This window comes from Leucoraja erinacea, chromosome 2, assembly GCF_028641065.1.
Source record: "Leucoraja erinacea ecotype New England chromosome 2, Leri_hhj_1, whole genome shotgun sequence".
Lineage (NCBI taxonomy): Eukaryota > Metazoa > Chordata > Chondrichthyes > Rajiformes > Rajidae > Leucoraja > Leucoraja erinaceus.
Genome location: NC_073378.1, coordinates 123,075,009 through 123,095,727, shown reverse-complemented (window position 1 = coordinate 123,095,727; position 20,719 = coordinate 123,075,009). Strand labels below are relative to the sequence as shown.

Genomic DNA, 20,719 nt, shown 5'->3' with positions numbered 1-20,719 from the left:
TTTTGCCGAGGGCCGCCAGCGTGAAATCTCCGCCCAGCATGGCCTGTGGACTTCGGGAGCCACGGTCTCCGGTAGGAAGTGGCTGATTCGGATGTCCAAGCCGCTGAGGTTTTCCCGTTCCGACGTCGGAGTTCCATCATCCCGGCGAGACGGCCTGAACATCGGGCCGCCCGTAGTGGCGACAGCGAGGGGTTCGGGAGCCCCCCGATCACGGGTGAACAATAGGGAACAACAGAGGAGGATGACTGAATTTTGGTGCCTTCCCTCACAGTGGGGAACTTTGTTTCCGCTGTGTGGGGATGTCTATGTTAAAGTCTATCGTGTTCTGTGCTCTTTTTTTACTCGTATGGCTGTATGGTGACCACACATTTCACTGAACCAATTAGTACATGTGCCAAATAAATGTATCTTGTACCCCACCGTTAACTGCTACTGAATGGTCCTGCCACAAGCTGAGGTGTAGTCCTGACCTTCCATCCAACATCATTGTTATTCTTGGCTGGGTTTTTTTATCAGCACTTTCTGTAGCTGTAACAATACATTCTGCACTCAAGCTGTGATTCATCCCGATAGGATGGATCATGCTTTCCACGGTTCATCTGCCCATAACCGCAAGAATTGTAGAGAGTTGTGGATGTGCAGTATCCCAGTCCGTCACACAGCCCCGACTCCCCATCATCGACTCCATCTACACCTTGCTGCCTCGGGAAAGCAGTCTGGCATCTTTGGTATTGACACGGTGGGCCAAAAGGCCTGTTTCTGTCCTGTACCACTCCACAGCAGGGTAGATAACCTACACTCAAACCCCACTCACTCACTCAGTCCCCACACTCCCTACATCTCCTTCCCCTCATCTCCCTCAACCCTACTCTCTGCCTCCCTTTCTGGCAATCCCCACTCCCCTGTCTCCAACACTCCCTCTCCCTGTCTCCCACCCTTCCTCTCTCTATGCCTTTCACTCTCTCCCACCCCTCCTCTGCCCCCTATCCTTCCCCTTCAACTTCCTCTCCCAAATCTACCTCTGACACTCGATCTCTCTCTCAACCTACTCTTCCCACTAGGCTTTCTTTCCCTTTCCACGCTCTCTGACACCCCCCCTCTTTCTCCTCCCACCCCCCTTTCTCTCCCCCCCCCTCTCCCCTCTCTTTCTCTCCCCCTCTCTTTCTCTCTTTCTCTCCCTTCCCCCCTCTTTCTCTCTCCCTCCTCTCTCTCTCTCCCCCCCCTCCTCTCTTTCTCTCCCCCCTCTCTTTCTCTCCCTCTCTCTCTCTCTCTTTCTCCCCCCCCTCTACCTTCCTCTCCCTCTCCCTCTCCCTCCTTTCTCTCCCCCTCTCTTTCTCTCCCTCTCTCGTTCTCCCCTCTTCCTCTCCTTCGCTCTCTCCCTCTCTCCCCTTTTTCTCCCTCTCCCTCTATCACCCCTCTCTGCCCCTCTGTTCCTCTCTGTTCCCCCTCTCTCCCACTTCTCTCTCCCCCTCTCTCCCCCCCCTTTGTTTACTCTCGGGCCGCTCTCTCCCTCTCTCAGCAGCGGCTGCAGGTTCCCGGAGCTGTCGTCAGTCCCAGAGCTCCGCTATAGAGGATCTTTGGTCAGTCCCACCCGACCCGGCCCGACCATGGGCATCAACCGGCTGGCGGAGCTGATCCGGGAACGGGCGGCCGGGGCCATCACCAGCAAAAGCATCTACGCGTATGAGGGTGAGAGAGAGAGAGAGAAAACGGGGAGTAGTAGAGAGGAAAGAAAGGGAGGGGAAGGGAGAGATCGGGTGGGGAGACGACACTCCCGGAGAGAGACGGGGGGGGGGGGGGGGGGGGAGCAGGGGCTCTGAATAGGGTAGAGGGAGGTGGACAGATGGTAGAGAGAAGAGAAGCAAAGAGTGGGGGAGGAGTGGGATGTGAGAAAGAAAACGATGGGGAGAGAGGAAGGGAGAGACAATGGAGAGGGTGTAGACAGAGGAGGGGAGAGTGTGTGGAGGAGAGGGAAATAAAGAGAGGGGAGGAGGGAGTTAGGGTGAAAGAGGGGTGGAGAGAGGCAGGCAGTGAGGGGCATGGATACAGGTCCCCCCTCCTCCCCTCCCTCAGCCCATGCACGGACCAGCTGCTCCCTCTCTCCCCTTTCTCCTGCCTCCTCTCCCCTGCTCCCCTCTCTCCCTTCTCCTGCCTCCTCTCTCCCCCTTCTCCTGCCTCCTCTACCCCTCCTCCTCTCCCCCTCGACCTGCCCTGCATCCCTACTCCCTCCTCTCCCCCTCCTCCTGCCCCTTCTCTCTCCCCCCCCCCCCTTGCCCCCTGCTGTTCTGTGCCGTGCTGACCGTTCCTCTGGCCCTCAGGGAGTGTGATGGCGTTGGATGCCGCCGTGGTCATGAACCAGTTCCGCATGGCCCGGCCCGACCGGCGATACCTGCACCATCTCAGGTGGGGAACCCAATCACTCCCCCTGCCCCTCGCTCTCCTCACCTCCCCATCCACCACCCTACCCCCACCTTCCACATCATCACCCCCTCATTCCACCCCTCAGTCCGGCCCCATGTCTTCACATCACCTCCCCTGTCCCCTCACATCACTCCCTCCACCTATCCTCCCTCCCTTCACCCTCCCCTCCCTCTCTACCTCCCCCTCCCTTTATATCACCTCTCCCTCCACCTCCCTCCATATCCAGGGAAAGGAGGGATATGGATCACATGAGAGTCGGTACTGGCATTATGTTCAGCATAGACTTTGTGGGCTGAAGGGTCTGTTCCTGTGCTGTACTATACTGTGTTTGATGGTATTGGTGATCCCACCCTGTCAAAGGGTGAGACATGTGACTGACTGACTGACCAGCCCTCTGGGACAGGTAGACCTGGTCCCGGACCAGATATAACCATATAACAATAACCATATAACAATTACAGCACGGAAACAGGCCATCTCGACCCTTATAGTCCGTGCCAATGGATATTGTCCTGGATGGATTGGCTGATATCGTGTAGGGCTGGTCAGGTTGGATCACTTGGGCCAGCGTGGAGTCCAGGCCATTTACCACTGACCGTGCTGAGGAGGGAGACCAGGAGCCAGTTCCTGAAATATTAGAATTTGTTTCCAGAGGACTAGAATATATAAACAGGGATGTTAAGCTTCATAAGGCATTGGTTATTGTGAGCAGCTTTGGGCCCCATATCTGAGGAAGGCTATGGTGGTGTAGGAGAGGGTCCAGAGAAGGTTTGAGGGCCTATCCCACATTCACAACCTCTGCCGAGTTTGTCCTTGACTCGTACTCGCAGCATGGTCGTCACGAGGTCGTAGGTGGGTCGTGATGCTCGTCGTAGGTACTCGTGGCATCAAGTAGGTCGGGGCGTTTTTCTAGCCCGATGAAAAATGTCCACGAGTAAAAAAGGTCGTGAATTAGGTCGTGAAAGTGGGACAGACCCTTAACAAGAATGATCCCAGGAATGAGTGGGTTAACATATGATAAGCATTTGACGGCACTGGGCCTGTACTCGCGCTGGAGTTTAGAAGGATGAGGGGGTACACCTCATTGAGACTTACCGAATAGTGAAAGGCTTGGATAGAGTGGATGTGGAGAGGATGTTTCCACCAGTGGGAGAGTCTAGGACTAGAAGTCATAGCCTCAGAATTAAAGGATGTATCATTACAAAGGAGATGAAGAAGAATCTATTTCGTCAGAGGGTGGTGAATCTGAAGAATGCATTGTCACAGAAGGCTGTGGAGGCCGTCAGTAGATTTTTTTTGAAGGCGGAGATTGGCAGTTTTTGACTAGTACGGGTGTCGGGGTTAATGGGGAGAATGGGGTATCGAGGGAAAGATGGCCCAGCCATGATTGAATGGCGGAGTAGCCTTGATGGGCCGAATGGCCTAGTAAGTAAGTAAGTATGTTTCATTTATATAGCACGTTTTAAATCAACTCGCATTGACACCAAAGTGCTTTACATAAAATAAATAATAAGTTTCCATACAAACCATAGAAAAAGGTTAAAAAAGTAAAGAAAATGGACACAACACATTATAGAGTTCAACACAAACGTCCCCCACAGCAGAATCAAACATTTCCACTGTGGGGAAAGGCACCAGAAAGTTAAGTCCTCTTCCTGTGTGAATCACCCGAGGTCGGGGCCCATTTGTGGCCGTGCAGGCCTAGTTCTGCCCGTGTGTCTGATGAACTAATGAAGAGACATAGATGGCCGCGGGCAGCAGGAGCACGACTGCCGTGTGCCACGACGGGTCCCCCTCCCTCAACCCAGCTTTGTGTTGTGTTGTGTTGCAGCCAGATCGTGGGTGTTTTCTACCGGACCGCCAGCCTGCTCGAGAAGGGGATCAAACCCGTCTTTGTCTTCGACGGGCCGGCCCCACGGATGAAGTCCCGTGTGGTGAGTCCCCACCCGCCCCCTGCTTCCTCCGCGCGCGCGCACACACACACACACACACACACACACACACACACACACACACACACACACACACACATGCCCGGTGTCTGACTGTCACATGCAATGGGAACAGAACATGGGAGGCGTAGTTGTGCTGCCAGAGATTAGTTTAACCTGGCATCATGTTCAGCATGGACATTGTGGGCCGAAGGGCCTGCCTGCACTGTACTCATAAATACTAGACTGAAAACTGCAAAGTCCAGGTTCAGGAACAGCTTTTCCCCACCAATCATCAGGCTGCTGAACACCACAAACTACGAGCTGTGAACTGGCTGGGTTCGTTCCACTGGAGACTTCTGGCTTTGATTTGTTTTTTCACTATATTGGGTCTTTTATTTTTTGAATTTTGTTCAAACACTTGAGGTGTTTTCTATTGAATACTGTGTTTGCAAAACCGTGGTGCTGTAATAATTTCATTCTTCCGTTTTGGGGCAAGTGACAATAAAACACTCGTGACTCGACTGTTGTGTGACCTCTGCTGCTGTTGTCTCTTCCTGCCTGCAGCTTCGCAAGAGGCAAACGTGGAAAGCCGACCCAGTGGGTCAGGAACACGCGTGTGGCCCAGTACCGGAGAGCCAGGAACATGCGTGTGGCCAGGTCCCGGGGAATCAGGAACATGCGTGTGGCCAGGTCCCGGGGAATCAGGAACACGCGTGTGGCCAGGTCCCGGGGAGTCAGGAACACGCATGTGGCTCGGTCCCGGAGAGTCAGGAACACGCGTGTGGCCAGGCCCCGGAGAGCCAGGAACACGCGTGTGGCCAGGTCCCAGATTTTGCGGAGCCGGCCTGCAAAGGTGAGCTGTCATTGCGTGTGAGCGGCGCTCCAACCTACAGCATTGACGTACTTGGAGTTTCTTGTAATCAGCACTTTCTCTGTATCTGTGCTCTGGTAGTTCTCTCCATGCACTACCTGTTGAACGTATGTCAGTGTGCCTTGATTGTACTCGTGTTCAGCATGACGTGACTGGATAGCGTACAAAGCTTTCACTGTATCTCAACACAAGTGGCAACAAGTCAAGAAACTTCATAGTTGCAGCAGAATAACAGGCCTGTAAACCTACTACAGAGGTAATATATCGTAAATAAATTGATAACATAGGTTTAGGTTTATTATTGTCACATGTATCGAGGTGCAGTGAAAAGCTTTGTTTTACATGCTACCCAATCAGATCAGATAATATTATGAGTAAGAACAATTGTCAAACTCAGTACAATAAAGGGGAAGATACACAGTGCAGAATATAGTTCTCAGCATTGTAGCGCATCAGTTCCATGGATATTTCCTTTTTTAAAAAAATTAGATTGCTGTGTTTAATTCTATCCTTGCTCTGCTACTTGCAAAATGTAGCCCAGTCCATCACACGTACCAAACTCCCCACCATCGACCCCATCTACACTTCACACTGCCTCAGGGAAGCAGCCAACATAATAGTAAGATTAAACGAGGACTTACCAGTTTGATCTGTATTTTATGAGGAGTTACGATGAGGGATTACGTGAAGAACCCATCCAGCACGCATGCGCGACATACTTCAAAGTAGCGGTGTGGAATCACAGAAAACATAATAATTGAAATAAACATAGTAAAGAAAAGGAGAACTTAAATACCAGTTGATCTCTATAATTGAGGGTGGGAGCGGAGGGCACGTAATCCTTCATCGTAACTCCTCATAAAATACAGATCAAACTTCAAACTGGTAAGTTCTCATTTAATCTTACTATTTTACTTCGGAGTCACATGAGTGACTACGTGAAGATTTTAAAGCTCTGTGATTTCAAACCGTGTAACAGTTCATACTTCACTCGCTGCCGAAGTCATTCGAGGGAGGAAGTATGTTATCGTAATCAACCATGAATCTGTTTGTAAAACAATAATGGTGTTATTAACAATAACAAGACCAAAATGCTCCCCCAGGCTTAAATTATATATATTGCAGATTTTAATACTTTATCTGCAAACGATACAGGTTGTTATAAAAGTTTGGAACGTATACTCCATAGACCACCCCGCTGTAGCCAGGATGTGGTCCATAGGCACGTCCATCCTCTTAGCCACCGATGTGGATGCTGCCCTGGTGGAGTAAGATTTATACATGTTAGTATTTACTCCAGCAACTCCCAGTACCTGCTTGAACCACTTGAGATAGTTTGGCTTGTCACCCGACCATGAGGTTTCTAGTGGCTGACCCATAAGGCTTTTTCTCTCCCTCGGAGATTTCTTATTGTGTCGATGTAATTCAATAAGTGGGTCATGACACATAACCGTGGTTCAGGTGGGTATGCCCGGAATTCCATGACTGGACCTGATGTTCCTGGTCTGCTCTGACCAGCCCCTGAATGGTAAATGTGACACGGTCTGGTGTTATAACCATATTGTCCAATCGTAGTAGATGGAGGAACTGGACTCTTTGTGCTGAGACAAGGCCATCAGCATGACCATCTTCAGGGTAGGCTGTTCCAGAGTGAGGGACCTGGCTGGTGACCATTCCCTAAGGTACGTCAGCACCACACTGACATCCCAGATTTAGGTGTACCTAGGTCTGGGGGATTAAAGTTGAATATGCCTCTCCTGAGTTTGATCACCAGTGGGTGGTACCCTATGGCCTGTTGTCCTGGTGTCTGAGTTAAGTAGGCTGACAGAGCACTTCTGGCTGTATTAATGCTGCTGTAGCTGAGTCCTTCATTGTGGTGAAGACCTGCCAGGAACTCCAGTACAGGTTTTGTTGTAGTTGAATATGTAGTTCCTGTATTTGAACAGTATCTTCCCACTTCTTGATGTTCGCCAAGTATAGTTCCCTTGTGGATATGCGATGGGATGCTGTCATCGTGTCGATAGTGTTGTCTGACAAATCCAGGCCCAGCAGTGGTCTTCCCAATTCTGCAACCCAGGCCCAGCAGTGGTCTTCCCAATTCTGCAACCCAGTAGTTTAATTTATCGTGGCATGGGTGGCTTATGCCTGATACTGGGTAAGTTAATAAGTCTGGGCTACTGGGAAAAATCATTGGGGTTTTAATGACCATGTCGAGGACCACTGGGAACCATGACTGTGTAGGTTAGTCGGGTACTATCAAAATACCTGAAGCAGAGTCCATCTGTAATTTGCGTAGTACCCGACTGATGAGGCCGTAGTATCTGACTGATGAGGTAGAAAAGGGGAGAACATATGGATTAGATTCCCCCCCCCCCCCCCCCCCCCAGTTCAGTGGGAATGTACCCATTGCCGCTGCCTCAAGGTCTGGTTTCATGCGACATACATCGGTACGTGGTGATTCAATTGGAATACAAGGAAATCGATATCTGGTGTTCCATATTGCTTTGTAATTTCAGCAAATACCTTGGTTTAATATGTCTGTTTACAGTATTTAGCTCACCTCGTAGGTAAGTTGCTGATGGTCAAATATGTTTGACGACATACGGTTACCAATTGTTAAATAAATTGTCACATGATATCGATTTTATTCCGCCCATGTGGTCAGTATATGCCACCACTGTGATGTTGTCAATTTATAAACGAACATGCAAAATGGTGCACTACTGAACAATATGCTTTTACCCATAGAACGCACTCAATATCTCCAACTAGGTTTTATGCCCAGTGTCTATAGTGATGACGACTCCAGATTAGTCCATTTACCACCTGTTCTGGGTATGGGTTATTTTGTTTAAACACTAGCACCTTAGCTCTAATGGAACGGTTCAAGTTAAGTAGCTGGTAATGCTGCTACTAATTCCCAATTACTCTTGCCACTTTGTTGAATGGTTGGTTGATTGATACCATTAATTGTTACAGGTTGTGTCATATGCTGACTCTCCTTTTGGCAACGTTATAGACAAGTGGATTGAGTTAATTGAATACCAGATAGTCAATAGTTGTGGATGGTGTCAACGTAGATTTATCTGGATTGTATGACAAAGCCCAGGCTAAATAAGTTTTAGTAGCTAATGCTGCTGATTTAGCTATTTCCATGGTTCTGTCTGTCGTTAATATCATAGAGACATGCCATGACGATATGTTCCTTAATAGTATCAGGGCTGGTTTGAATATCTTGGAAAACAGATTTGGCTCATATTAGCCATTGTCAATAATTTATACTGCCATAGTTACCCCATCCAGGTAAATTGTGGTATCTCCGAAGATCTTTTATGAATGGGTACTGAATAGTATGCATCTTTTAAGTCGATGTCTACCATAAAGTATCCTAGGAAATCCACGGTTAGCAGTTACAAGTTTCCATTAAAGTGTGTATACCTGGTGAAAATACCCAAGTGGTTAAGTCAATGATGGTGCGACATACACCATCTTTGGGTGTTTTGGTACCAAAGGTTCATATTAGACTTCTTTATGACCCTTTTGTATATCTTCTCCAGTTAGCTAGTCCCTCATGTTCTTTTTTTAGTGGGAGGGTAAACCCCTTTGGGGTTCATGCTGAACTGGTGGCAAGTTTCTTAATTCAAATTTTCTCCTTGAATACTTTTTTGGTATATAACTACCAAGTGTGATAGTTCATGCTTCCAAACCCAGGTGTGACCCCCCCCCCCCCCCTGTTAGTACAAACCCTTCACCTTTTATGTGATGGTAGGAACCATACTCATCAGCCTTCTCTGTTGTTTAGTGGTGTATTCATTTCTTCGGTTTCTGGTTCCTTGTCTGTTGGGATGGTGTTGTTGGGGGGTGGCACATTTTCCATGGGGCCTGCTCTGGGCCCTGGCCTGAAAAGGCTTATGGGGACTGGCATGCGGGGCCCCGAGCTTTCACCAGTATCATTAAAGTAGACGCCTACTAGAAACATAGAAACATAGAAATTAGGTGCAGGAGTAGACCATTCGGCCCTTCGAGCCTGCACCGCCATTCAATATGATCATGGCTGATCATCCAACTCAGTATCCCGTACCTGCCTTCTCTCCATACCCCCTGATCCCCTTAGCCACAAGGGCCACATCTAACTCCCTCTTAAATATAGCCAATGAACTGGCCTCAACTACCCTCTGTGGCAGAGAGTTCCAGAGATTCACCACTCTCTGTGTGAAAAAAAGTTCTTCTCATCTCGGTTTTAAAGGATTTCCCCCTTTTTTCCTTAAGCTGTGACCCCTTGTCCTGGACTTCCCTAACATCGGGAACAATCTTCCTGCATCTAGCCTGTCCAACCCCTTAAGAATTTTGTAAGTTTCTATAAGATCCCCTCTCAATCTCCTAAATTCTAGAGAGTATAAACCAAGTCTATCCAGTCTTTCTTCATAAGACAGTCCTACTGGTGGACGCGTGGAGGTACTACTGTCTGGTTTTGTGTGGTTTGCTCATTCCAGACCCTGCCCTCACGAGGCCGAATATCTTGGATACTTCGTCCAATTTTTAGACTTGATTTGGTAAATATATCAGATAGCGGGATCTGTGGTTGTGAGGTCGGCGTTCTCACAGTCCTGTGAATTTTTTAGGTTGAGGGCAGGTTTTATGACTTCCTTCCAGAGGTTGCGGTCGCATACTGTGTTGAACAGTAGGGTCAGGTGTTTTGCCATACTACCCTGCCCCTCTGCAACGAGCATGCGAAAATGATAGCCGACGTCAGGGGTATCAAATGCAATTTAAGATATTTGGGTTTTTAAATGCCCTGCTCAATGTTCCCCCAATAATGGTAGGCACTTTGAGTAAATGCAATTTTGGGGAGGCGTGATAAAATCCAACACCTCATGACTACCTGTCTTGGAGAGGTTTTTTGGAAAGACAGGTAGTAAGCTGGCCGCCAGTTTAGGCTGTAACGGCCATCTCGCTCGTGGTGTAGCCACGTAGCGGTATCTCACACCCAGCAGCTCCTCCTGGTCCTGTGCCTCAAGCATACTCCCGATGTTGTTCAGCCAGTGACCCCTCTTCTTGACCAGCCCAGCCCTGGTCGCCATCGATCTCCTCTGATGAGGGAGATCGCCAGTGCTGTTAGTGCACTGGAGCGGGAGTGTTATGCTCCCTTGGCGAGCTTGCCCCAGCTCCCGAGGCAAGTCTCGCTGGAGTTTTTACTCCATGACCTTTCTCTAGGCTTGGAAAACAGACACTTACTCGCTCTTGGGCGGTAGTTTGAAGTGCCGGTTCCATCTTCCGTGTCTGTCTCCAGCCCGAGGTTTGGTTGCCGACTTTGCTCTAGAGGCTGCCTGGCGTTTTCGGGCAGCATTTCTGTCGTTCTCGGGCGGCGAGTCTCCTTGTCGGGAGTATGCAGGGATTACCGGCCGGTTTTTGAATTTCCCTCCAGTCCGCTGCTGTTGGTCAGACAGCTCTTAGCGGACTGGGCATCGGCTCAGTACCCCGACTGTGGACCGCAGCGTGTGCGGTCCAGGTGCCGCCTCTCGCCCCTCCACTGACGGAACGCTCCTTCCCTGGAGTCGAACGGGGGCAGTTTCCCTCCGTGCTGCTTTGCTCTAGTTTCCCCTGGTGCACAAAGAGGAGCAAAGTTGTGAGTTTGAACCTGTAGGTAAGTACTTGCCTAACAGCCCATTCCTTCAAGCTTGTAGCGGGAGCGCCCGTACTCCCGTTCGGCGCTGTTGCACTGCGTGAACGCCCATGTCGCGCATGCGTGCTGGATGGGTTCTTCACGTAGTCACTCACGTGACTCCGAAGTAAAATCAAAGATTTATCTCACCCCAGCCATTCCTCCTTCTACCTGCTCCCATCTGACAGAAGATAAAGAAGCTTGAACCAGACTCAGGAACAGTTTCTTCCCCTCTGTTATCAGGCTTCTGAACAGTCCATAAGCTAGAGTACTGCCCAATTCACCTCTACCCCATTGTGGACATTGGACTTTGTCTCTGGAACTGATGCGCTACATATTCTGACAACTATATTCTGCACTCTGTATCTTCCCCTGGTCTACCTATCGTACTTGAGTATGAACTGATTGCATTTATGTATGGTATCAACTAATCTGATTAGAGCGGATGTTTCCACTGGTGGAAGAAACGAGGACCAGTGGCCACAACGTCAGAATAAAAGGATGTACCTTTTGAAAGGGAATTTCTTGAGGCGGAGGGCGTTGAATCTGTGGAATTCATTACCACAACCGGTTGTAGAGGCCAAGACTTTGGGTATTTTTAAAGTGGAGATTGACAGATTCTTGATTACTATGGGTTTCAGTGGTTATGGGGAGAAGGCAGGAGAATGTGGTTGAGAGGGGTAGATAGATCAGCCATGATTGAATGGCGAGGTAGACTCGATGGGCCGAATGGCCTAATTCTGGCCCTTTGTCTGAAGGTCTTGTTGCCTTGCAGGGACCCAGGAGACGTGTGGTGAGATGCGGGGAGCTGAGGGTGGGCCCTCGCTGGAGGAGGGGTCCCACGCGCCCCCTGGGGTAAGTGTAGGGTCCACACTCGTCCGCTCGGGGAGAGATGAGCTGTACGTGACCTTCCCACGTTCAGAGGTAGAGTTGCTGCCTTCCATCACTAGAGGCACGACTTCGATCCTGACTACGGGTGCTGTCTGTATGGAGTTTGTATATTTTCCCTGTGACCGTGTGGATGTCCTCCAATGTTCCAAAGAGGTATAGGTTTGTAGGTTAATTGGCTTTGGTAAAAATTGTAAAATTGTCCCTGGCGTGTGTGTGTGTGTAGAATAATGCACGTGTGTAGAATAATGATCGCTGGTCCGTGTGGGCCCGAAGGGTCTGTTTCTGTGCTGAATCTCTAAAGTCTATTCCCCTCATGATTTTGTACACCTCTATAAGTTCTCCCCCTCAACCTCCTGCATTCCAGGGAATAAAGTCCCAGCCTGCTCAACCTTTGCTCATAACTCATGCCTTCCGTTTCCCCAGTCCAGGGACAGTGGAAGGGATTATCTGTCTGTCTGTGTCCTCCGGTGGAAATCGCTTTTAAAACATGTGGGGGGGTCACAGTGAGGCCTAACATCTAGGACGGGTCAGCAAACTACGGCCCACGGGCCAGATCCGGCCCGTAACCCAAAATCATCCGGCCTGCAGACGTATATATATTTTTTCAACTAGTTTTTGTGACCTGGGAACTGCAGCCAGACCTGGGGCAGGTGAGCCAACTTGGGCACGCAGTGGACCTGGGAACTGCAGGTCCTTTGGCCCACCGTGTCTGCGCCCGACCAGCGATCACCCCGTACACTAGCACCATCCGACACACTAGGGACAGTTTACAATTTACCGAAGCACTTAACCTACAAACCTGCACGTCTTTGGAGTGTGGAGCAAGCGAGCTGTCCTGGGCACCAAGTCAAGTTTATTTGTCACATACACATACGAGATGTGCAGTGAAATGAAAGTGGCAATGCTCGCGGACATTTGTGCAAAAGACAAACAACAAAACAACCAAACAAATTATAAACACAATCATAACACACATATTCTTTTACATAATAAATAATGGAAGGAAAAACGTTCTGTAGAGTTAGTCCCTGGTGAGATAGGCGTTTACAGTCCGAATTGCCTCTGGGAAGAAACTCCTCCTCAACCTCTCCGTTCTCACAGCATGGCAACGGAGGCGTTTGCCTGACCGTAGCAGCTGGAACAGTCCGTTGCAGGGGTGGAAGGGGTCTCCCATGATTTTGTTTGCTCTGGAGTTGCACCTCCTGTTGTATAGTTCCTGCAGGGGGGTGAGTGAAGTTCCCATAGTGCGTTCGCACTACTCTCTGCAGAGCCTTCTTGTCCTTGGCAGAGCAATTCCCAAAACAGATGGTAATGTTCCCGGACAAGATGCTTTCCACCGCCGCTGCGTAGAAGCACTGGAGGATCCTCGGAGACTCTTTGAATTTCCTCAATTGCCTGAGGTGGTAAAGGCGCTGCCACAACCAGACCTGGGGCACGCAGGCAATTTGACACTGGCTGTCGCGCCCAGGTCACAAAACATGGGGGGGGGGGGGGGGGATTGCCCCCCGCCTCTCAAAACATGGGGGGCCATGTCCCCTCGTGTTTCCCCCCCCGGATTTCCGCCCATCCTCCACCATAACAACAAGGGCCCATGGAATAGTGAGGGACAACACCTCATCTGCCTGGCCGCGTTCCAGATCAACAGGGCAGCACGGTGGCGCAGCGGTAGAGTTGATGCCTCACAGCGCCAGACCTCGGGTGCTGTCTGTGAGTGTTTCATTGTCATATGTCCTGAAATGGAGCAACACCATTCATTCTCTCAGCAACACAACAGATATGGAAGCGTCGTACTCTGTAAAACCCATAATAAACAATAAAGAAAGTTCAGCACATTCTCCCTGTGACCGCGTGGGTTTCCTCCGGGTGCTCTGGTTTGCTCCCACATTCCAGAAGGTGGGAGCATGGCGTTGGGGGAGGGGGGGTCATTGTACTGAGGGGCAGAGGCTGCAGGCTATCTGATGTGGGCTGCTAACATCTCCTCTTCTCCCCGACAGGGAACAGAGCAGAGAGAAAAAAGGACAGGAGAGCAAAACACAGCAGGTAAAACATCCATGCCGCCCCAGAGCTCCACCCACAGGCCATTCGGCCCATCCAGCGTGTGACTGCTCCTTACAACAGCAATCCCACAGCCCTCTTCTCTCCCACAGCCCTGTATAAATCCCATTAATCTGACTGATCCACACTCTCCCCACAGCCCTGCATGTGTAGTAGGCCCCCTCGGTCATGACTCACCATGGGTGATGGATTCTGGTCGGATGCAAGCCTGGGCGATGTCATATGGAGGACAGGCTGTTGCCCATGCAGCACGTCCCCCTCTCCACGTCACTGATCGATCCAATGGAACAGCAGGGCCGTTACAGTTTGGCACCAGCGCCATCGCAGGAGCTGCCAGTGCGAGGTTGTAGACAACGACAAACTGCCTTAGGGGCTCCGACTATGGATTTTCTTGAGGTTTACTCCTGGAGCCTTTTCCATGACTGGATATGGCCACAAGGCAGTGGAGGTTTTAAATTTTAAATCAGAGTTATTCCTCTCCTAGATGGACCGCCTTCCCAGGCTGACGAGCCCCATCTGCCCTGCATCAATCCCACACTAATCCCACCGCCCTGTATCAATCCCACCTCCCTGCGGCACCTCCACCCACCCCAGTGGACAGGCTGTGGTCAGAGCTGAGGATTGGTGTGACCAGGAGCTGGACAGTTTTGACCCTGCGGTTTCTCCTCCCCCTCCCCCCCCCCCCCCCCCCCCCCCCCCCACTCTCCGGCCGGTGTTAACTGACTCTTTCTCCCCCCTGTCCCTCCACAGCAGCGTTGGACGGCAAGGTCCCGGTGGAGAGCTTCGTCAGGAATGGCCGGCAGGATTGCCAGCGACTGCTCACTCTCCTGGGCGTCCCCTACATCGAGGTACGATCGCCGGCCGCAGGCCCTTCAGCCCAACACTGGGGGTAGCACGGGGCAGACCGCACCAATGTTATTGGTTTCTTGTTGTATACGTACCGAGGTTGGTGAGGATGCAATTGGAGTATTTGGTGTTCGGCTTTGGTCACCGTGCCACAGGAAGGATGTCATTCAGCTGGAGAGGGTGCAGAGAAGATTCACGAGGATGTTACCAGGGCTCAAGGGCCTGAGCCATAGGGAGAGGTTGTGCAGGCTAGGACTTTATTCCTTGGAGTGCAGGAGGATGAGATCTTATGGAGGCGTACGCAATGATGAGAGGAATAGATGGAATTGAACAGCTGCTGGTGAAGGTTTAGATAGATCTGTGGCAAATGCGGGCAGGTGGGATTAGGGTAAATGGGGGTCCTTGGTCGGCATGGACGAATGATAGATTGAGATACAGCAGGGACATTGGCCCATAGGCCCACTGAGGCCACGGCCACCAGTTCTAGGTTATCCCGCTTTCTCATTCACTCCCTACACAATAGGGGCGATTTACAGAGGGCCACACGTGTATGTAGGGGGAAACCGGAGCACCCGGAGTAAACCCACGCGGTCACAGGGGGAACGTGCACACACACACACACACACACACACACACTCTCAAGCACGCACAGGCACACATACTCACTCACACATTCACATACACACACTCCAACGCCCTCACCCTCTCACACACACGCGCACACGCACGCACACCCACACACACGCGCACACTCACTCACACACGCGCGCACACACACTCACACACGCCAGGTCAGGATCGAACTGGGGTCCCTAGCGCTGAGAGGCAGAGGCTCTACCCGTTGCGCTACTGTGTTGAAGGGTGTGTTCCCTGCAGTGTATCTCCAAGACTTGGGCAGTGTGATAGAGGTGGACAGAAATATAAAGGGCTTTAGTGTGACAGTTCTGTCACTAATGTCCAGTAGTGGGGGGGGGGGGGGGGGGAAGGTGAGCTGGACGCTGACCTTGGTGTGACCTTGGACTGACCCCGATGTGACCCCTGGACTGACACACCAGTGTGACCCCAGCATGCTGCCCATCACCGTGGAGTGCCCTGGCCTAATCCCACCGTGCCCCTGGCATGACCCCTCTGACCCCAGTGCTCCTGACGTGACCCCACGGTGCACCCTTGTGCCCCCACCGTGACCCTGCTGTGACCCCGCTGTGCCCCCACCATGACCCCGCTGTGACCCCGTTGTGCCCCCACCGTGACCTTGCTGTGACACACTGCCTTCCCGCAGGCCCCGGGTGAGGCGGAGGCCACGTGTGCGGCGCTGGTCCGTGCCGGCCTGGTCCACTGCACGGCCACCGAGGACATGGACGCCCTGCCCTTCGGCTGCAGCCGGCTGGTGCGGCACGTCACCGCCAGCCCACACGCGTGAGTGTAGACACGTTACCGCCAGCCCACACACGTGAGTGTAGACCCGTCACCATGACACATCACCGCCAGCCCACACACGTGAGTGTAGACACGTTACCGCCAGCCCACACGCGTGAGTGTAGACACGTTACCGCCAGCCCACACGCATGAGTGTAGACACGTTACCGCCAGCCACCCCACGCGTGAGTGTAGACACGTTACCGCCAGCCCACACGCGTGAGTGTAGACACGTTCCGCCAGCCCACACGCGTGAGTGTAGACACGTTACCGCCAGCCCACACGCGTGAGTGGAGACACGTCATGTCATCACTAGCCCACACGCGTGAGTGTAGACACGTTACTGCCAGCCCACACGCATGAGTGTAGACACGTTACCGCCAGCCCCACATGCGTGAGTGTAAACACGTTACCGCCAGACCACACACGTGAGTGTAGACACGTCACCATGACACATCACCACCAGCCCACACGCGTGAGTGTAGACACGTTACCGCCAGCCCACACGCGTGAGTGGAGACACGTCATGTCATCACTAGCCCACACGCGTGAGTGTAGGCACGTTCCGCCAGCCCACACGCGTGAGTGTAGACACGTTACCGCCAGCCCACACGCGTGAGTGTAAACACGTTACCGCCAGCCAGACCACACACGTGAGTGTAGACACGTCACCATGACACATCACCACCAGCCCACACGCGTGAGTGTAGACACGTTACCGCCAGCCCACACGCGTGAGTGGAGGACACGTCATGTCATCACTAGCCCACACGCGTGAGTGTAGTCATGTCACCATGACACGCCACCGCCAGCCCACACGCGTGAGTGTAGTCATGTCACGTCACCGCCAGTCCACACATGCTTGTAGTCACGGTATGGCACCGCCAGCACGGTAAGCCCACACACGTGAGTGGGGAAGGAGGGGTGGATCAGAGATATGGGAGGTGGTGTTGGTAGTGTGGGGGAGTGGGGAGGTGGGTGGGTGTGGGGGACGGAGAGTGGGGTGCATGTGAGAGGGAGGTCTCTGGGTGGGTGTCGGGGGGAGGGATGGGGGGGGGGGGGGGTAGTGCCGGGCTGGTGTGTGACCCCCCGTCTCTCTCTGCCCCCCACCCCAGGAGAGTGGAGGAGTTCTCCCTCCCCGCCGTGCTCCAGGCCCTGCAGCTGTCACACGAGCAGGTCAGTCAGGGGCGTGCGTCTATGACCCTCCGTGTAGGGGCTGGGGTGGGTGACGTGAGGGTCAGGGGTGGGAGCTCAGCCGGGGAGGAGGTGGGGGGTTGTTTACTGACCCCTGTCTGGGGAGTAGGAGAGGTGGGTGGGAAGAGGGGGGCAAGAAGATATGAGGGCGAGGGTGAGATGGGGGGGGGTCAGTGTGTGTAGCGCGATGGCGGGGGGGGGGGGGGGGGGGTAAGTGGTTGGGGTGGGGTGTGAGCTGTGTGTTGGGGGGGGGGGGTAAGGTTGGGGTGGGCTGTAAGTTGTGTGTGTGTGGGGTGTGACCGGCTGCACTCTGCCCCCCCCCCCCCCCCAGTTTGTGGACCTGTGCATCCTGCTGGGCTGTGATTACTGCGACAAGATCCGTGGGGTGGGGCCGGGACGTGCCCTGCCCCTCCTGCAGCAGCACCACACTCGCTGGACGGGGTGGGTGCAGCACCTGCGGCCCGGGGTAAGTGATCCCCGAACTCCTCTAACCCCCCCCCCCCCCCCCCCCCTTCCCACTGAACCCCTCCTGAACCACTGCACCCTGAACTGTGTGGGGCAGCACCTGTAGCCAGAAGTAGGTGGGGCAGTCCCTCCCAAACAATCCCCCGCACCCCAACCGAAACAACCCCCCCCCCCCCCCACACCGCAAACCTCATCTGAACCATCCCCCCGCGCCCCAAAACCCACCGAACCGCCCCGCCCCAAACCCCACCCGAACCACCCCAACCCTTACCCACCCTCACCCGAACCATCCCTCCCCCCAAACCCCACCAGAACCACCCCGCACCCCAAACCCCACCTGCACCCGCCACACCCCAAACCCCACCAGAACCACCTGCACCCACCACACCCCAAACCCCACCAGAACCATCCCTCCCCCCGCACCTCAAACCCCACCCAAACCACATCCACAACGAATGCTGGGTAATTGAGGAACTAAGACCAAAGGTGAATGACATGGAGTGTGCGCTTCAAACATTGCGGCACATCAGGGACGGGGAGAATGACCTGGGCGCTGTGTTTGTGGAGGCAATCACAGACGCTAGAGTAACCGACAATAGACAATAGGTGCAGGAGGAGGCCATTCGGCCCTTCGAGCCAGCACCGCCATTCAATATGATCATGGCTGATCATCCCCAATCAGTACCCCGTTCCTGCCTTCTCCCCATATCCCCTGACTCCGCTATCTTTAAGAGCCCTATCTAGCCCTCTCTTGAAAGCATCCAGAGAACCTGCCTCCACCGCCCTCTGAGGCAGAGAATTCCACAGACTCACCACTCTGTGAGGAAAAAGTGTTTCCTCGTCTCTGTTCTAAATGGCTAAACTGCTTCCAACATGGCCCGTGGTGATGTAGAGCAAGTGCTTCTTAAATTGGTGAATGGTTCACCCAAGGGTGAATGAAATTATTTTGTGGTGAATGAGTTAATTTACGTTTTTTGCTCATGTGACAAAATAAATTATTACATATAAAATTATACACAAGGGAGAATAAAACGAAAATTACCAAAAAAAAAACATTAGAAAATTTAGTCGAGGGTGAATGAAATTTTGTGATAAAGACTCAAGGATGAATGACACTGAAATAGTTTAAGAAGCACTGTTGTAGAGTGTGTGACTGCTAGTGAGGCAGGCAGGGAAACAAAGGTGAGGACTGAGTTAGAGGTAAGCTCAGCCCTTGAGCCGGTCAAGCGGGTCTGACATTCTTGCTCCCTGTGCAGACAAGAGTGGGGACTGCAGGAAGGATGAGCAACCTGACCAGGGCACCGTGCTTCAGGGGGCCGTTCGAGAGGGGAAATTGGAAGTGTGAGGGCGGAGTTATAGGGAAAGAGAGTGCAGGAAAAGTTACAGAAGTTCCCAGAAGTAACAGGATGGAAAGTTTAAGAAGGGATAAGAGAATAAGGTCGGGTAAAATCGGGTGTGAGAGGAGGGGAGGTGAATATTAAAGGTGTTTATTTGAATGGACCTAGCATAAGGAACAAAGTGGATGAGCATGTAGCACAGTAAAAAACTGGTAGGTATGATGTTGTGGGAATTACGGAGACGTGGCTGCAAGAGGATCGGAGCTGGGACCTGAATGTTCAAGGTTATACTTCCTATTGGAAAGACAGAAAGGTGGGCAGAGGGGATGGGGTAGCTCTGTTGGTTAGGAATGAAATTCAGTCTTTAGCAAGGAGTGACATAGGATCAGAAGATGTAGTCAATGTGGATACTGAGAAATTATAAGGGTAAAAAGACTCTAATGGGAGTTATTTGCAGGCCCCCAAAACACTAGTGAGGATGTAGGGTACAAGTTACATCAGGAGATATAATTGGCATATAAAAAAGGCAATGCTACGGTGGTCATGGGAGATTTCAATATGCAGGTAGACTGGGAAAATCAGGTTGGTACTGGGACCCCAAGAAAGGGAATTTGTAGAGTGCCTCTGAGATGGATTCTTAGAGCAGCTTGTAGTGGAGCCTACCAGGGAAAAGGCATTTCTGGATTTAGTGTTATGTAATGAACCAGATTTGATAAGGGAACTGAAGGAACCAATAGGAGGTAGCGACCATAATATGATAAGATTTAACCTGCAATTTGAGAAGGAAAAGATGAAATCAGATGTGCCAGTGTCACAGCTGAGCAAAGGGGACTACAGTGGCATAAGGGAGGAGCTGGCCAAAGTTAACTGGAAAAGGACCCTAGCACGGGGTGGCGGTGGAACAGCAATGGCAGGAATTTCTTGGTATTTCCTGTCCGGGTAGTCTGACTTTGGTGAGATATTAGCGTCCATTATAAAGGATGAGGTTACAGATAAAGGGGGGCACTGATCCAACTGCCCTGATCTCTCCCCACATCCCCACACTACTCCCACTGCCCCACACTCTATTCACACCTCTGTTTCAATCCTATACTAAATCCCCCCTTTACATAAAAGGGGGCTTTTTCTGGTTGGCTGCCAGTGACTAGTGGAGTTCCGCGGGGGTCGGTGCTGGGGCCGCTACTCTTCACGTTGTATATTAATGATTTGGATAAGGGGATTGAAGGCTTTGTGGCCAGGTTTGTGGATGATACGGAAATAGGTGGAAGGGCAGGTAGTGTAGAGAAAGCAGGGACTTTGCAGAAGGACTGGGATAGGTTGGGAGACTTGGCAGAGAAGTGGCAGGTGGAATATAGTGTAGCAAAGTGTGGAGTCATGCATTTTTGTAGTAGGAATAAGGGCGCAGACTATTTTTTAAAAGGGGAGAGAATTCAGAAATCGGAAGTGTAAAGGGACAGGTTTCCAAAAAGTTAATCTGCAAGTCGAATCGGAAGTAAAACAGGCAAACACATTTATTTCAAGAGAGCTAGAATTAAAAAAACAGGGATGTAATGCTGAGGCTCTAAGGCGCTGGTCAGGCCACATTTGGAATATTGTGAGCAATTTTGGACACCATATCTGAAGAAGG

General features: G+C 51.8%; 1 protein-coding gene across 1 annotated transcript in view; it reads left to right on the top strand.

Moving 5' to 3' along the window:
- Positions 1 to 1,515: 1,515 nt before the first annotated feature.
- Positions 1,516 to 20,719, top strand: part of LOC129706055 (probable flap endonuclease 1 homolog) — a 39,807-nt gene continuing 20,603 nt past the window's right edge. Inside the window, 10 exon segments of the mRNA XM_055650020.1 lie at positions 1,516 to 1,689; positions 2,319 to 2,403; positions 4,253 to 4,355; positions 4,920 to 5,208; positions 11,664 to 11,743; positions 13,774 to 13,819; positions 14,585 to 14,682; positions 15,960 to 16,096; positions 17,212 to 17,272; positions 17,622 to 17,756. Of these exon segments, the coding sequence (XP_055505995.1) occupies positions 1,608 to 1,689; positions 2,319 to 2,403; positions 4,253 to 4,355; positions 4,920 to 5,208; positions 11,664 to 11,743; positions 13,774 to 13,819; positions 14,585 to 14,682; positions 15,960 to 16,096; positions 17,212 to 17,272; positions 17,622 to 17,756 (1,116 nt within the window). The 5' untranslated portion in view covers positions 1,516 to 1,607.